Source organism: Ursus maritimus, unplaced genomic scaffold (genome assembly GCF_017311325.1).
Source record: "Ursus maritimus isolate PB19 unplaced genomic scaffold, ASM1731132v1 scaffold_7, whole genome shotgun sequence".
Classification (NCBI taxonomy): Eukaryota; Metazoa; Chordata; class Mammalia; order Carnivora; family Ursidae; genus Ursus; species Ursus maritimus.
Genome location: NW_024426885.1, coordinates 71,784,465 through 71,802,826, shown reverse-complemented (window position 1 = coordinate 71,802,826; position 18,362 = coordinate 71,784,465). Strand labels below are relative to the sequence as shown.

Here is an 18,362-nt window from a genome sequence, read left to right as displayed (position 1 = left end):
AAAAAGCTCTACAATAGAATGAACATAGAACAACTCTTTATGACTATTTCTGTTTGTTATCATGTTTTAAAAACACACAATAATAAAGTGGAACATGAAAGTAATGACAGCTAAAATGTGAGAAAGATGGAGAAATAAAAATACCATTCTTAAAGCGATATATACAGAAAAATCCAGAAGATCAGTTTCCTTTAGCCACAGTTATATAGCTAGAAAATAAAAGAAAAAAGATTCTGTTTACAGTACTAATGAAGAAATGTTCTTGTATATATATATGTGTGTGTGTGTGTGTACACACATACATTAGAAATAATTATAAAATTCTGATAGAAGAAATAAAGGACTTAACACATATATTTCTGCTCACATCTGGAACATTAAATTTAATTAGCATAAAAAGTGCTGATTTAAAGTAATATCATTAGTACCAGTTAAAGTAACTTCAGTTGTCTTCCATCACATTCTGAATTCAGTCCAAGTGCTAAGCTTAGCCTGTCGTCCTGAGGTCCTTGAACCCCACTGGTCTGGTTCCCACCTGCCTTTTCAGCTTCCTAGACATCCACCTGCCTTTCATCTCAGCCCTTCCCCTGACTCGTTTGCCCTTCCTCTACCATCCTGCCACCATTACTTGAACTGTGAAAAGAACAGTGCCTGACACCTGGTAGGTACCTAAAATATGTTTCTTGAATCAAGCTAAAAAAAATTATCACCTGCATGAGAGTGATTTTACTGTTTATTATTGCTATTGGGGAATTTAAAAAGGCATGTTGCTGTCCTTTTCCCTGCAGAAGGGGAAACAAAAATGTAAGTATTAAATGAAGAGTGGTATGATTTCTATAGATTGGACAGTCTAGGAATAGTCAGGAATCTGTTTATGGCATACATTGCCAAATATGGCATATTGAGAACTTTCTCCTTGTTGACATGAGGTAACACCCCATTCCTCTGGATACTGTGACTAATTAGGACCTTGGGAGAGAAAAATCAGAGCTTGGGTTGAAATAGAGGACTGCAAGTTCTAGTTTGCCAGGGTGCCCACAAATCAGAGAAAAAGATTTTCTGACTTGAAAAGGGATAGAATGATCTGTGTGGTTTCTTTAGAACTTGAAAGGATAAGTAAATCTGGAAACATGCAATACCTAAAAAAGTAATAGATCCAGAGGATTAGAAGGAGCTTCCCCAATGATGAATGGTGTTAGAAATTACTGTGATTGAATGAAGTCAAGAGTTGTTCACTCACTGCTATATTGGGCCACAGGGAGACGAGCAGTGTCCTCCTCAGGACTGCAATTCCAGCAGAGGTGGCAAAAACCAAAATCTTGCACTTGCTTCAGTCTCATTCTTTTGGAAGGCCCATGGTTTCCCAGAACTAATCTACTTGGTGAAATGGGGGCACAGGCACGAAGTCCTAGAGGGAGGGAGACAGTAAACTTGGGTTGGTGTGGGAGGAAAAGCTTTACAAAAGAGGTTTTGCCGGGGCTGGTGAGGGCCCCCTTAGCTAAGTGGGGAGGAGTGAGAGAAGTTGCAGACCATGTGTCATGCAGAGGCTGGGCGGCAGCAATGCCTATTCGCGTAGCAATGATGATTTGCCAGTGTACTGTTGTGGAGCAAGGGCTGGGCCACTTCACGTATTCTTAAGGTTTCTGCAAGCTCTGTTAGAATGTTATTAGTTCATCTGCCAAAGATAAAGACTCAGGTCAGGAGGACTCTGCAGGAATGGTGCGCCCAAAATTGGTTTACATTTTTTGAAAGACCGTATCATTTTGCTGGCATCTTTAAAAATGTCGAGGTCCATACTCAATATGAGCTGTACGTGGAAATGTTATCCAGACATCTTTAGTCTCCCTAATTTTGAGCACATGGAAGTAGGGCCCTTGGGAATAATTTTGACTATGCATCCAGAATTTAAAGTCATTCCTACAGATAACATTTAACATCCAACTCTGTACTAGGCATTGGGTATCAGGTAAGAGGGGTGATTGCTAAGGACTAGGGCCTGGGCCCAGCAATCCATGCCCTGAGAGAGGACTGGGAAGAACTTTTGGAAAGGTTTCCCATCCTATTTAGAGATAAATCCAAACTCCTTCACATGGCCCACCGGCCACATTAGATCTGGCACTCTCCGCCTCGCTGACCTCTGTCCTCCAGTCTCATCTCCGGTACTCTTCCCCTCACCCCCCGCTACTCCAGCCATACTGGCCGGCTTCTGTTCTGTGAAATAGCCAAGCCCATTCCCGACCCCTTGTATACTTCCTAGGAGCCCTTTTCCTCCAAATCTTTGCATGGATTCCTTCTTCTCTTTGAGTATCTGCTCAAGTGGCCCATCCTGAATAGCCTATCTAAATGTCTTCCTTTTAGTCACTCTATAATCCCTGTCCTGTTTAATTTTCTTCATAAGCATAGCATTCTTTATGAAATTTTCTTATTTGTATCCATTTTTTCCATCTCCCCTGCTAGAGCGTCAGCTTATTGTCTTCTTTGTTCACCACTCCATCCGAAGTGTCTGGCATATGGTAGGGGCTCGGTAAATATTTGCTGAATCATGGAGGAAAACGGGCATTCAGACATAAACAGTTCAGCAAGTTGCTTGTTGTACCAGAACTCAATCAGGAACATGATATCTAACTTGCCCGAGGAAGGGTTAGAGAAGTCTCTCCACAGAGGAACTAAGACTTGCGTGAAGAATGAATTGGCATTTGGCAAATGGGAGGATGGCGGTGGAGAATTGCAAGAGCAATGCATATGAGGAAGACGTACTGGGGAGTACAGACCTGACCCATGGTGTTCAGGAAACCCTTCAGAGCTGGACATGTGGGGACGGGTCAGGGGTGATTGTGGGAGTTGAAACTAGACAAGTCAATAGGAATCACGTCATGAAGGGTCTTCTAAGCCTGAAAAGAAGTTCAGATTTTACTTTTGAAGTATTTTCAGCCTTTTCATAACCAGGGGCCTAGAAGGAATAGTCTGAATGATGTGTTCCTGCTTTCTCATTCCCTTTCAGCTCTTCAGCCTACTGCAATCTGACTTGTACCCTTATCATTACCTTAATACTGAGTTTGTTAAGGGTGCCAGTGACCCTCTACTTGACAAATGCTTTTCTGCTATCATCTAACACAACTAAAGAACAACAGCTCTTGACCTGGTTGACTTTCTTCTTTACCAAACTTCTCTCTTCCCTTGATTTCTCTTGTTCTACATCTCTCTGGGGGAGCTACTTCTCGGCCTCCTTGGCAGGCTTCTCTCCAGCACTACTATTTTTCATTCTTGAAGTGTTGCTCTCCAGAGCTCCATTCCCATCCGTTCTCTCTTGTCATTCTGCATTCTCTCCCTAGGAAATCTCCTGTGTCCTTGACTTCTGCCCCAGTGACTCCCAAGTCTTTTTATGTACTTCACGTCTTTTTCTTAAGCTCCAGATCTATATATCCAACTGTTGACTAAAAACCTCTCTCCAGTTGAATATCCCACAGACACCTCAAACTTAATATGTCTAAACAATGGATCCATTGTCTCTATCCCAACCTAGTATCACTCCTAAATTTCCTATCTTAGTGAGGACTTTATCAGTCACCTTGTTGCCTAAACCAAAATTCTTCGGGTTTTTCCAGATCTTTCTTTTCCCCGTTATACTCCATAGATAATCAACTGCAAGTCATTTTAGTTCTTCTTTGTGGTTTCTCAAATATTTCTCCTTTTCAGTTTTACTGTAGAGCACTTCTGTTTATCATTATCGCTCATCTGGATTATTGTTTCCCTGCCTCTAACACTTTCCTCTAATCCCTTTCCCTTCCCATCCCAATTCTGTCCTCTATACAGTGGCTAGAGTGCTCTTTCTAACAAGCAAATCTGATTATATTACTCTAACTCCCTCCCCAGACTGAAGTGAGGAACTTAAACTTGATTTGTCATTAATTCCTTGACCACCCATGTCCCCAGTGTCCCAGTCTAGCTGTCTAGCTCCAGTCCCACTTCCACACTTCTAACTGGTAATGATCGCTCCTTTTTCTGAACTCCTAAACTGAATATCTGTACCACACCCAGCTACTTACTTATACTACATGCCTTCTATTGTTCTTTAACTGTTTGTATGTATGTATTTTATGGACCAAATGAGGGAACCTTCTCCAGGACCATATCCTCCAGAAAGGGTAAGACAGTAAGTACTGTGGACGTAGTGTGCAGTCAATACATATTTATTAGATTACCTTCACTAATAAGTCTTTCTCTCTATATATATATCATTTATTAATAATGTCAATTTCTCTTTTTAAAATTGTGTTCTCTGAGTTTTAATTTAACCGCATGAAGACTTTGTTTTTCTAGTAACTTCATGTTATTGGTTTGCTAATTAATAGGGCTTAACTTTTCATTTTCACCTAGCAAATTTTTTTTTTCATAGGTGAGAAATTCTTGCCATGTGCATGGTGGTAATAACAGCTATTTTGGGAAAAATCAGCAAGAATGTGCTAAATACCGTCAAATACTGTTACATTCTTCTGTCCTTGGAAAGGTTTATAAACTGAAAAGTACCACAGCTATAATTGGATTTAAGATAGATTAATTTGATTCTTAGCTTCTCGAATGCAACCTTTCAAGAAAAGGAATTTTTTGGTTCGATTTAAGACAAGGTACTAGGAATTATTTGTCTCGTGACCTCAGAACATGAAGGATTGCTTTGTTTCTAATACAGGCATTGACATGTAGAGAAGAACTCCTTACTCTACTTCTATCACTCCTTCCACTGGTATGGAAGATACCTGTTCAAGAAGAAAAGGCAACAGGTAAGTTTCTTTTATCACATCACTTGTGTTACCAAAATTCCACTGGGGAAAGAAGTTTCATGGAAAATTTCCTTCTGCCTTAATAGTTGATACAGTTCAAATTCAGAACAGTATATATTAGCATGATACTCAACAGGAGAAATTCTTTAGGCAGACACATTTTTATTTCTGCTAATAATACAAAAACAATGGTGCTCAAATGTAACAATGATCAGAAAATATGCGAAGATGCAGAACGCTTAGCAGAAGGAGTCAATCTAGGTATGCAACCCCATTAGACAAATGGATAGTGGAAAGTTTGAAGAAAGAAATGAAAGCTCCTTAGCTTATTTTATTTTATTTGAGAGAGAGAGAAAGAGAGGCAAAGGCAGCGGGAGTACCATGTGGGTCTCCATCCCAGGACCCTGGGATCATGACCTAAGCCGAAGGCAGACACTTAATCAGCTGAGCCACCCAGGCACCCCTCCTTCACTTATTTTAAAGACTGCTTTTTTATTACCAGTACTCTACTGGTGACTTTTGCAGCTTAGTTATTTTAATGTTCTTTGAAGGGATTAATTTGAAGTAATATTTTGTTTTAAGGCTGAATAGAATTATTACACTTAAGGTCAACATATATTTTTAGTATCTGATTTTGAAAAAAAATTTTAAATTACACACACACACACACACACACACATATATCATATTAAGTATATGAAACTTAGTTGAAATGTTTCAGTGGAGGAATTAACAGTTTAACAGTTTTCCTCTTGACCATTTCTGGGATATGTGAATTGTGAGATGTTTAACGATCTCTCAGGTTAAACATAAATCCTTCTATCTGGTATTTCAATGCCGTTTATGCGTTTTTAATACATTTCTGATACTGAGCTCTCTTTTTAGGGGATTATCTAAGGTCTTATAGTATTGTTATCCTGCTTATTTGTTGATTCACTAACTGCTCTCATTTTCTTCTGAATTTGTAGAATTCACAAATTGTTTATCACTTAAGATATCCAATTGGTGTTCTTTTAGGAAAGTTGTCTTCATTGCCTGCATCTTTTGTATAGGTAGAATTCGTCAGACTCTTTTTAATTTCTCCCCTTCTTCTCTTAATTAAGGCACAGATCTTTTATTTATAGATTGTTATTTATTCATTCTAAATTGCAACTATATTTTTCACATAGATCTTACTATGTAGTATTGCAAAGGGAAAGACTACTTTTACTAACTTTTTAATTAGTAAGGAGGATTTATTCATTTCCTCAAGAAATAGGTATTGTGTATGGTCCATGTGCCTGGCCCTAGGTTCTAGGCACTGAGGATGAAACAGGGATACCTGTACCTAGTTCAGTAAATATTCAGTAAATATTTTGACCTCAGTCTTAGAGAACAGTTGGTATCTGTTATGTGATTTTAAAATAATTTTGGAACATCTTAAAGTTCTTAAGTTATATCAGGGATATAAACTAAGTGCTGTATTTGAGAATATAATATACTCCTGTTTCTTAATTAATGGCACTATTAGAGGAGATTTGTAAAATGGTGTGAACAGTAGGGCTAAATCCCAGATAATCTAGAGTCTCTTATGTTGATGGCAGAATGCAATGTATGGTTTTAAATCAGATTTATGTCCCTAATTTTGTTCTCCTTTGTTGTTTTCAAAATCAATTTGTATCCTTTGAACCAATGCTACCTGGTATATAGCATGAGAAGAATAAGTGTAGGGGGAAGTGATCCAGAGACATAACAAATAGCTAAAGGAAAGCAACCCCAGGAAAAATAAACTGAGGAAAAACTCCTAAAGTGAAAGATAAGTAAGAGAGTAATCACCTATACAAATTGAGTTTGAAAACATATTAAGGTGTTCTAAATTTTCTTTTTTTATCTTATCAGATTTTAATCTACCATTCTCGGCTGATATAATCCTGACCAAAGAAAAGAACTCAAGTTCACAAAGATCTACTCAGGAAAAATTATATTTAGAAGGAAGTGCCCCATCTGGTCAGGTTTCTGCAACAGTAAACGTTTTTCGAAAAAGCAGACGACAGCGTAAAACTACCCACCGCTATTCGATAAGAGATGCAAGAAAGACACGACTCTCCACCTCAGACTCAGAAGCCAATTCAGATGACAAGAGCGTAGCAATGAATAAGCATAGAAGGCCCCGTCTGCTACAGCATTTTGTAACACAGTCTCCTAAAGACGACCACCTTACAGCTAAACTTGACCACCTATCAACCAAAGAACAGACTCCTCCTGACACCATGGCTTTGGAAAATTCCAAGGAGGTTATTCCAAGACAGGAGTCAAACAGTGACATTTTGAGTGAGCCAGCTGCCTTGTCTATTATCAGTCACATGAATAATTCTCCTTTTGACTTATGTCATGTTTTGTTATCTTTATTAGAGAAAGTTTGTAAGTTTGACATGATCTTGAATCGTAATTCTGCTCTGGCAGCCACGGTAGTGCCCACACTGACTGAATTTCTAGCAGGCTTTGGGGACTGTTGTAATCTAAGTGACAATTTGGAGAGTCAGATGCTTTCTACAGGTTGGACTGAAGAACCGGTGGCTTTGGTTCAACGGATGCTTTTTCGAACAGTGTTGCATCTTATGTCAGTAGATATTAGTACTGCAGAGATGATGCCAGAAAATCTTAGGAAAAATTTAACGGAATTGCTTAGAGCAGCTTTAAAAATTAGAACTTGCCTAGAAAAGCAGCCTGACCCCTTTGCACCAAGACAAAAGAGAACACTACAGGAGGTTCGAGAAGGTTTTGTGTTTTCAAAGTATCGTCATAGAGCCCTTCTTTTACCGGAACTTCTGGAAGGGGTTCTGCAGATCCTGATCTGTTGTCTTCAAAGTGCAGCTTCAAATCCCTTCTTCTTCAGTCAAGCTATGGATTTGGTTCAAGAATTCATTCAGCACCACGGATTCAATTTATTTGAAACCGCCGTTCTTCAAATGGAATGGCTGGTCTTAAGAGATGGCGTTCCCACTGAGGCCTCAGAACATCTGAAAGCCCTCATAAACAGTGTGATGAAAATCATGAGCACTGTCAAAAAAGTGAAATCAGAGCAACTTCATCATTCAATGTGTACAAGGAAAAGGCACCGACGCTGTGAATATTCTCACTTTATGCACCACCACAGAGACCTCTCAGGTCTCCTGGTTTCGGCTTTTAAAAACCAGGTTTCCAAAAACCCATTTGAAGAGACTGCCGACGGAGACGTTCATTACCCCGAGCGGTGCTGTTGTATCGCAGTGTGCGCTCACCAGTGCTTACGCTTACTCCAGCAGGCTTCTTTGAGCAGCACCTGCGTCCAGATTCTGTCCGGCCTTCAAAGCGTCGGAATATGCTGTTGTATGGACCCCAAATCCGTAATCATCCCTTTGCTCCATGCTTTCCAGTTGCCCGCGCTGAAGCATTTTCAGCAGCATATATTGAATATCCTTAACAGGCTTATTTTGGATCAATTAGGAGGAGCCGAGACACCGCAAAAAATCAAACAAGCAGCTTGCAATATTTGTACCATCGACCCTGATCAACTGGCCAAATTAGAAGAGACACTGCAGGGAAACTCCTATGATGCCGCACCTTCCCCAAGTCTATCCAGCCCTTCCTACAGATTTCAAGGGATCCTGCCCAGCAGTGGATCTGAGGACTTGCTGTGGAAATGGGACGCCTTAGAGGCTTATCAGAAGTTTGTTTTTGAAGAAGACAGGTTACATAGTGTACAGATTGCAAACCACATCTGCAATCTAATCCAGAAAGGGAATGTAGTTGTCCAGTGGAAACTGTATAATTCCGTATTTCATCCTGTGCTCCAGCGAGGAGTTGAATTAGCACATCATTGTCAACACCTTAGCATCACATCAGCTCAGACTCATGTGTGTAGCCATCGTGACCGGTGTTTATCTCAGGAAGTGCTTCAGATTTATTTAAAAACCCTGCCTGCTCTGCTTAAATCAAGGTGTGTATGTGTGCACGTGTGCAGATATCTTTTTCTTATCGTAGGCTTTTGAATGTCTTTACCCATTGTTCTTTCCTAGGATTTAATTTTAGTTTAACAACAAAAAAATGTTCCCATCCCAGGTCAGAGTTTGCTCTACCTTTATTTATTGACTGATCGATCTATTTATCTATTTATTTATTTCCGTTTCCTGGAGTGGTTATAGGGAAGAGCATAGAGCCATTGATTTTAATTTCTCAGTGGAAAAAAAGTTTTAAATATACCTCTGAGGGGAAAAATGGACACAACACAGATATCCAATAGCGGGGGCAAGGTTAAATTATTTAATTTATATTTACTTGACAGAATATTATTAGCCATTAAAAATAATGTTTACAAAGAACATGCTGTGACATGAGAAAGGGCTTATAATATCTTATCAGTAAAACGTACACAATTAAAAGTATCACCCACTTATTTACAACTTTGTGTAAAATACACACATACCTCAAATGATAACTGTTTAACAGCACAGTAGATTTAAAGGGATTATGATTTCTTAAATACCACATTTACATTTATTATATATACAATGTATATAGAAAAAATAGAAAATACAGAGAAGCAAAAAGAAGAAAATTAAAATTACTTAGAATTCTACCAATGAGTTTTTCAGATTTTGTGATTATCAAGTCTGGTACTTAAAAAATAATTACATAAATAAAGCTTGCTTTTGATAGTCTGGTCTTTCAAATTAATGTATATACCATTTCAAAAACATAATAAAATATAACCTATCTGTCATCATTATCTTTACAATTTTTTTTTAATTTCTGACATTCTCATGTTGTTTAAATAGAACTGACTTTGATTGGAAAGTTTTATAACTCTTTGGCATATTTGTGGACAACTTGGATCTTTGCTGAGGTGACTTATATTAGTTATTACTGGGATTCCAGTGATCCAGACCCGTGAGACTCACCTGAGACAGAGCTGAAAATCTTCAGATCTGTAGTTTGGTTCCTCCCCTTTATGAGGTACAGATGTAAAACAAACAAAAAGTCCTGAGTAAACCATCAGGCAGACAAACAAATGGACACACACATGCCTGCCTGTTTTCAGAGTTTGTCCATCTCAAGTGTGGAGGTGGTTGTGGCATTTAAAATTTATACAGAACCTGCCATTTGGGGAAAAGTGTTTTTCCCTGAATTGCTTCATTTAACTTGGGATGCATGTAGTCCATTCCTTCTAAATGATGCTGGAGTCATATGTGCAGCGTTTGAAGAGGGATGTTTGTGAAAGTACTTAGAAAGTAATTTGAGATCCTGCTCTAATGAAGAACACCAGCCAGATAATTGATGAATTAGATTAGTGTTTACTATATACCACATGCAGCAATGGCATATTTAAATAGTATATGTACCTATTTATAAATGATGTTTCTATATGTAAAATCTTGTGTATTTTTTTTCTCTCACAGGGTAATAAGAGATTTGTTTTTAAGTTGTAATGGAGTAAATCAAATAATTGAATTAAATTACTTAGATGGTATTCGAAGTCATTCCCTAAAAGCATTTGAAACTCTGATAATCAGCCTAGGGGAACAACAAAAAGATTCTTCAATTCCAGGTACTGATGGGCTAGACGTCGAACAGAAGGAATTGTCATCTTTAAATGTAGATACTTCTTTTCGTAACCAGCAAGCTTACTCAGATTCTCCTCAGAGTCTTAGCAAATTTTATGCCAGCCTCAAAGAAGCCTGTCCAAAGAAACGGAAATCTGTTAACCAGGATGTTCATATCAACATGATAAACCTGTTCCTCTGTGTGGCATTCTTATGTGTAAGTAAAGAAGCAGAATCTGATAGGGAGTCAGCCAATGATTCAGAAGATACTTCTGGCTATGACAGTACAGCGAGTGAGCCTTTACGTCACGTTCTGCCGTGTTTACCTCCTGAGAGCCTGGTCTTGCCTTCTCCCAAACATATGCACCAAGCAGCAGACATTTGGTCCATGTGTCGTTGGATCTACATGTTGAGTCCAGTTTTCCAGAAACAGTTTTACAGGCTCGGTGGTTTCCAGGCGTGCCATAAATTAATATTTATGATCATACAGAAGCTGTTCAGAAGTCATGAAGAGGAGCCAGGAAAAAGGGAAGGAGACCTAAATATACATGCAAACCAAGATGTAAATAGAACGTCTCAGTCTGAGATCACCATGAAGGAAGATTTATTATCTTTGACTGTAAAAGGAGACCCCACCCCATCAGAACTGGGTAGTTTAAACAAGAGTGCTGACAGTGTAAGTAAATTAGATTCGCAGCATATTTCTTCCATAAACGTGGGACATATTTTAGCTGCTGAAGCTGCTCCTGAGGAAGCAAAGGTATTTACAAGTCGAGAAAGTGAGACGTCACTTCAGAGCATACGACTTTTGGAAGCCCTTCTGGCCATTTGTCTTCATAGCTCCAGAGCTAGTCAGCAAAAGGTGGAATTAGAGTTACCTAATCAGGTAATAACTTGTCCTTTGTTCAGCTTTCAAAGTTCTAACATAATACTATTGTCATTTTGTTTTTCCAAAGATTCTAAGTTTTGAGAAGTTCCTGTAAGCTTAGCACAGTACCAGGTACTGTGGAGGACAGAGGAGTACATGACCCAGTTCTTGCCCTCAAGAAGCTTACAGTTTAGTTTGGAATGCACAATCCACCTGTGTCGAAGTTACCGACCCCGAAAAGCATTAGATACGCATTAAATGTCAGAGTAATAATGGACTTTGTGTTTCAAATATAATCTCAGTGTGATGCTCTTCAGTGCCCTGCTCAGATCCCCTTTACCAAGCTGATGCACCCGTCTGCCATTTGCTACGAGGACTCACATCTGCACTCATCTCCCAAGGATTGCCCTTGGCTCATGCGAGATGCCCCTTCTTCTGTAGAGGCTGGGAAGGATGCTCATAGCCAGCGATGGATGGATGTAGCTCTGTGGAGTGGGGACGGTCTTTGTGGTGCAGTTCAGGCTCCAGAGCTTCCCATGGAATTAGGCTGGAGCCAAGCATTTATTCTGGATTTTCCCCTCCCCATCCCTGAATATATTCTGCTTCCCTCACGACCTTACAGATTTCTCCTGAGAACATTCCTCAGCTGAAAAGGGAGTCCTCAGTTTCAGGCCCTACTTCTAAGGAAACGTCAAATATGGCAAGACCCCCTGTTAATAACTCATCCCTAACTGTTCTTGTCAGCCAACATGCTCTCCCTACTGCAGTTCCTTGTGTCCCTACTTCTTCCTATCCAAAAAATCTTGATGTCTCCACATTGCTCACAGTTAAAAATCCGAACTCCTTTGGATAGCATACAGAGCCCCTCAGTGTCTTGTGTTCACTTCCTTGCCAAGCGTCATGCCCTGCCATCCTTCACTGTGCCTCCCATGAATCATACTGAACTAGCCGGCAGCTTCTCAAGATGCCGCTCCTTGTTATTACTTCTGGACGTGTTCTTCTGCCTAGCATACTCTCCTCCTCTGCTATGCCTGCTGTCTACTACTTGTTCTTCATTGTCCATCTCATACAACCCCTCCCATGGGACTCTTGACAGGTCTCTCAGGCACCTTTTCTCTTTTTGTTTCTCTGATAACTTTGTTTATAGCTCTAGTGTGGTCATCTTGCCTTGTCTACATGTCTCTGTTCCTTACTCTGGACTGAGGGAATTCCTTAAAGGAGAAGTCAGTTTCATATCCATCTTTATGACCTCATCACCTAATATAGGGACATAGGCAAGCAGCAAGAGTTTCCTTCAAAGACAGAAGGGAGAGAGGAAGGGATTAGAATATAAGTACTTCTTAAAATCTTACAGAATCTCTAAGAATAAGGCATTTGTAAAACATAGAGATGGTTAACCAAAACCCTGAAGTTTCAACTAATCTTTTTTGTGTATGATACAGTTAATTTGTGATCCATGGAAATTCAGAATAAGATGAGTGAAGCATTTGATAAATAAAAATGTTATTAATTGTAACAGTAGGTATTTATATAAGAGCTAGGTATTTATAGCCCTTTTACTTTCATATTACTGCAAATAAATGGACTAGCTTTCTATTTATTAAGTAAATATTATTTATTTTGTCACTTTCATTTTTTAAAGCATATTATTAATATTCTTAGTATCCTTTATTTTACCTCAGAACTTGTCTGTGGAAAACATACTGTTTGAAATGAGGGACCATCTTTCCCAGTCAAAGGTGATTGAAACAGAATTAGCAAAGCCTTTATTTGATGCCCTGCTTCGAGTCGCACTGGGGAATCATTCAGCAGATTTTGAACACCGTGATGCTATGACTGAGAAGGTATGGATAAGATCCAGTTGCGTCGTTTGGGTATGACTAAGAGAGGCAGACGTGAGTGGGATGGGACTAGGGCCCTGATGAATGTGTTTAGAACACATGGGCCATGATTTGGTCAGGTGAGTTCTGGGGGTAGTATCTCCATCTTGGGGGATGGATAGTATTTACTCAGTGCCCTGTCTCATAAAAAACAGGAGAGCAATGTGACATGCTTTTTTTTCATCTAATCTGGCAATTGGCTGAGAATTAGTGAGACAGAAATGTATTATTTGATTTGATAAGTCTTACATATAACTGATAGTTTATTAAATGATAATTCAGGGATGTTGATGATTCAGCTGTCTTTTCTGATCCTGTATCCTGATCCTATCCTAATATACAGTTAATATTTCCAGAACCCTCTATTCGCTTTAATTTTAAATCACTCAACACAAAAATGAAACTGTGATCCATATTTAGTTCACTACCCTCTTCTTTCATGTTTCTCTTACCTTTAACTAATTGTCCTTTATGTAACTTCTTAATAAAACTGTCCTTTATCTTTATGTAACTTCTCTTTTAATATTGCGGTCTAGCCATATATATGACATTTTATAATCTTCTGCCACAATATTTCATGTTGCTGTTTGTCATAAGTTTAAAAAACTTACTGAAATAGCAACCGATGCCTTTATCATATTCCTGAATCAATTGGTTTACTGGAAAATGTTAAAATACTACTTTATTCTACCTTTTATTAATGTTGCAGTGGTAAAGTACTCTGAGATGCTTTAAGTGAAAATGTGTTCTAAAGTGAACATATTGGTAGCATTTTTATAAGAAAAGGAAGATTTCATGCTGCAGGATATTGCACCAGAAATGAATGCTGAAACTCTTGATTTCTGAAATGCTTGTATATAGACAACTGGATTCTGAAATCCTAAAATTAATCCTTTTGAACAATTTTAATGTCTACTCTGGTTATCTAATTTATAAAACATTTTATTTATAAAAATCCTATGAAAAAGTCTTTTTCCATGAACAAATGTGTAAAAATAATATTTATTTGCTGGCACTAAGTTGTAAGAAGTATAACTCCACGTTGTTGTGGTTTTTAGTCATTTCCTATTGTATAACTAGAGTGAAATTTCATAGACTTCTTTTTCAGTAAAACTGAAATGACCTATAGCTTCATCTGTTAGAGACCCCCATTTCTGAAGTGTTAATAAAGTTGAGAGATTCTGGAAATTTTTACTGCGTAAATTTTATAATTTATGTGTATATAAATTATGTGTATTATATGTATATGTATATTACATGCATATGTATATGTAAATTATATATAACATATAATTTCATAATTCATATTGATTCCTGAGATTTTTTTCTTAGACACTGAAGCTGTCCTTAAAATTTTTGAGTAATAAACATTCTATTACTAAACATGAGCAAATATTACAACTTCTGCCTTCTAATTGCACTGATCTTACAGAATCATCAATCTGAAGAATTGTCATCCCAACCTGGTGATTTTTCAGAAGAAGCTGACGACTCTCAGTGTTGTAGCCTCAAACTTTTGGTTGAAGAAGAAGGCTATGAAGCAGACAGTGAGAGCAATCCTGAGGATAGTGAAACCCGAGATGATGGTAAAATATCACTGAAGTACTTGTGATTGGATTTACAAGTCAGATTATTAATTAGCAAAATGGTTACAATAATACCACTTTAGAATTTTGTATTGCCTTGCAATTTAAAAAGTGCATTGCTTCATTTTATTTGATCTTGACAAAAAATTCTGGTGTTTGTATAGGCAACTTAAAAGGGATATATTTTGTTATTGCCGACATTGACTGAATGCCTGAGAATACAGGGTAGAGAGAGTCCCTGCTTTCATCGATATTCCAGTAGAAAAAACAAACAGTAGGTGTCAGAAGTGAACAATATGAAGAAATGAAACAGGGTGATGTGATAGTGACTGGGTGGTCAGAGAAGGCCTCACTGAAGATGTTCGGTTTATATTGAGGCCTAAATGAAAAAAAAAATCTTTCCAGACAGACACTGACAGGAAGAGCACTTCAGGCAGTTGTTATAAAGACTACAGACATCTTTTTGTGACATCCAAGGATGCCGCAGCACAGATTTCTTCGTAGCTCACCACAGCCCGACTTGTCCCTAAGGCTGCCCATGAGCCTTTGTCTCTGGGCTTAAAACTTGGGTAGAACAGAATAGATGTCTCTATTGGAGCCAAGAGCTTTCTGGAAGGTTACATCTCTTTAATGTTCGCCTTATGACTGTCCCAGTACTGCTAGTCTTCACTAAGTTTCCAGCAGCTTGTTTTCCTCAGTCTGTTTTCTCTTTGAAGGAATAATCACGGATGTCCTAACAGAAAGGGCTTGTTGGACCTATAGCAAGTTTTTGTTCGTTTGTTTGTGTATAATAAAGAGAGTGAAAAGAACAAAAGCACAGCCACGAATTAAAAGAATCTACATATGTATATATGTATATATCCACACACACACATGTTCATATAGCTTACTTGATTTATTAAATTCTTGTTTGTTTCCAGTGTTATTAAGAAATAATTGACATACATCACTGTATAAGGTATTCAGCATAATGGTTTGACTTACATATATTATGAAATGATGATAACGATAGTATAAGTCAGCATCCATCATCTTATATACGTACAGTAAAAAGAAAAGAAAAAAATTTCTCCTTGTGATGAGAACTTTTAGGTTCTCTTTTGCTGACAACTTTCTTATGTATCACACAGCAGTGTTAACTATAGTCATCATGTTTTCCATTACATCCCTAGTGCTTACTTATCTTGTAACTAGAAGTTTGTACCTTTTGACCACCTTCCTCCATCCCCCCAACCCCACCTTCTGATAAATGCTTTTGAAAAAATATTAGTTCAGTGGTGTTGGTTTTATCCATGTACTGACGTTTTATAATGACAGACTTCCTTTTATAGGTTTGCTAATTAGATCTTAATCTAAAGAACTCTGGTCTATATAGACATTTATAAATTTCTTAACTACAGGAACATTTTTTAAACAGCACAGCAGTCAAATTTTCCAAAATGTAACATTCAGTGACAGTGTCTATCTGTTTCTCACTTATGAAGAAGACAAAGTATAGAATTCATCCAACCGATAGCCAAACCTGTTATTTTCACAGGGATCTGAGCAGGCAAATGAACTAGCCTGTGATTTAGGTATTTTGGGGTCAGAAAGTTTAGAATAGTGTTTTTTCCCACTTGTGTCAGAGGAAATGTGTTAAATCTGTATCACACGTCTATAAAAATTACTGTTGAAATTTGTAATTCTATTGAATATCAAAATTACTTTTAAGCTACTCATTTATCTTCAAAATATCCTCAAGACTTGATTATACAGGATGCCTGTTGTAATAAAAAATCACCTTGTAGGAAAAGCCTGTGTGAGAACCTTCTTATAAAGAGCACTTTGCCACAAGATCTCCTAAATGTTAAGTGAGATTTGAAATATTTATTCAGTGTTTAGGGAATAAAAATCATCTTTTCTTTTCCTCTTTCAGGTGTAGACTTGAAGCCAGAAGCAGAAGGTTTCAACACAGTAAGCAGTCCAAAGAACTTGCTTGAAAACTTCACTGAAGGGGAAATAATATATCCTGAGATTTGTATGCTGGAATTAAATTTGCTTTCTACTGGTAAAGCCAAACTTGATGTACTTGCCCACGTATTTGAGAGTTTTTTGAAAATCATCAGACAGAAGGAAAAGAATATTTTTCTACTCATGCAACAGGTAAACGATGCATTTAGATAAATGTGGTCAATATTTATCACACGCATGCCCCAATCACTCATCTCCTTATTTAGAACCCAGCTTGTCTGAAAATTATTTGAGATGATTATCTTTTATAATACCTTAGGTATGTTTTTACCTACAAGTGGTATTCTACAAATGCTCTAATTCTGTAGTTCTCTAAAACAGCATAAAAAATTAGTGTCGTTGGCTAACTAATCCTTGTATATTTCTGAGAATGGGTAATATTTTGTAAATTACATTTAATATATAGTCATTTTTTTGAAAAACCAGGAAACAAAAACAGTATGAAAAAAATAAATGTATAAACTACCTAAAAAAAAGAAAATGAAAAGTGTCTAATTATACATATAGCATTCTTTCCAGTTATTTGAAAATATGTATATATGTATATACAATAGAGTATCAAACCATTTATTATGACATTACAGTTGCTTCATGCTTTCATGAGGTAAGAAATTTAATTTCTTATGTTTTGTTTTTTAATCTTCAGGGAACTGTGAAAAATCTTTTAGGAGGGTTCTTGAGTATTTTAACACAGGCTGATTCTGATTTTCAAGGTGCGTTGAAACTGTTAGTTTTACACAATAGCTTTGAAATTATTTTGTTGTTATATGAAATGAAGAGTTGATAATAATGACTTCCATTGGCATAGTGCCCTGTGGTTTCAAAAGTAGCTTCATATGCATCATCTCTTTTGTTCAATAAACATAGTATAAGTATTTTGATTTTTTATAGAGTAATGTCTAGATTCCAAGGGATTGAGTGAGTCGTTCAGGGTCATGTACATAGCAGTGGCCTTGCGAGGACTATTCCCCAGTGTCTAAATATCGTGTTCCTGCTTTATCAGACATTGAATACCACTCTCCACTCTGTACTTTCACAGACATTTGAGGAATTCATAATGAGTATATAATATGGAAACATTGTAACAGAAACTTAGATTTTAGTTGGAGAAGTCTAGCATACATGAAACATTAATTCAGGTTTGTCAGATATTTCTTCATGATTAAATTCGAGTGATGCATTTTTGGCAAACAGACCTCATAAGTGACGTTGTGCCTTTCACAGTGTATTGTACTGTGGTTTATGATGTCCGTATCTTATTACTGTGATGTTGACTTTGATCACTTAGTTAAGGCGGTGTTTCGCCGTGTTTCTCCATTGTAAAGTTACTGTTTTCTCATTATAATTAGTAAGTACCTTGTGGTGAGATAATGAGACTATGTAAATATTTTCTTTTCATCATACTTTAACCCACTAATCCTTAGCACCCATTGATGATTCTTTTTTTAAAATTTTTAAATTTTTAATTTTTTTATAATAATTTTTTATTATGTTATGTTAGTCACAATACAGTACATCCTTATTTTTTATGTAGTGTTCCATGATTCATTATTTCCATATAACACCCAGTGCACCATGCAGTATGTGCCCTCCTTAATACCCATCACCGGCCTATCCCACTCCCCCACTCCCCTCCCCTCTGAAGCCCTCAGTTTGTGTCCCATTGATGATTCTTGACT

At 37.5% G+C, this 18,362-nt stretch overlaps 1 protein-coding gene across 1 annotated transcript in view; it reads left to right on the top strand.

Moving 5' to 3' along the window:
- LYST (lysosomal trafficking regulator) overlaps nt 1–18,362 on the top strand; it is a 187,660-nt gene that overhangs the window by 42,648 nt on the left and 126,650 nt on the right. The window contains exons 4-10 of the mRNA XM_040624366.1: nt 4,688–4,778; nt 6,657–8,736; nt 10,196–11,225; nt 12,890–13,051; nt 14,520–14,673; nt 16,589–16,815; nt 17,330–17,396. Of these exons, the coding sequence (XP_040480300.1) occupies nt 4,688–4,778; nt 6,657–8,736; nt 10,196–11,225; nt 12,890–13,051; nt 14,520–14,673; nt 16,589–16,815; nt 17,330–17,396 (3,811 nt within the window). The remainder of the gene's footprint in view (nt 1–4,687; nt 4,779–6,656; nt 8,737–10,195; nt 11,226–12,889; nt 13,052–14,519; nt 14,674–16,588; nt 16,816–17,329; nt 17,397–18,362) is intronic.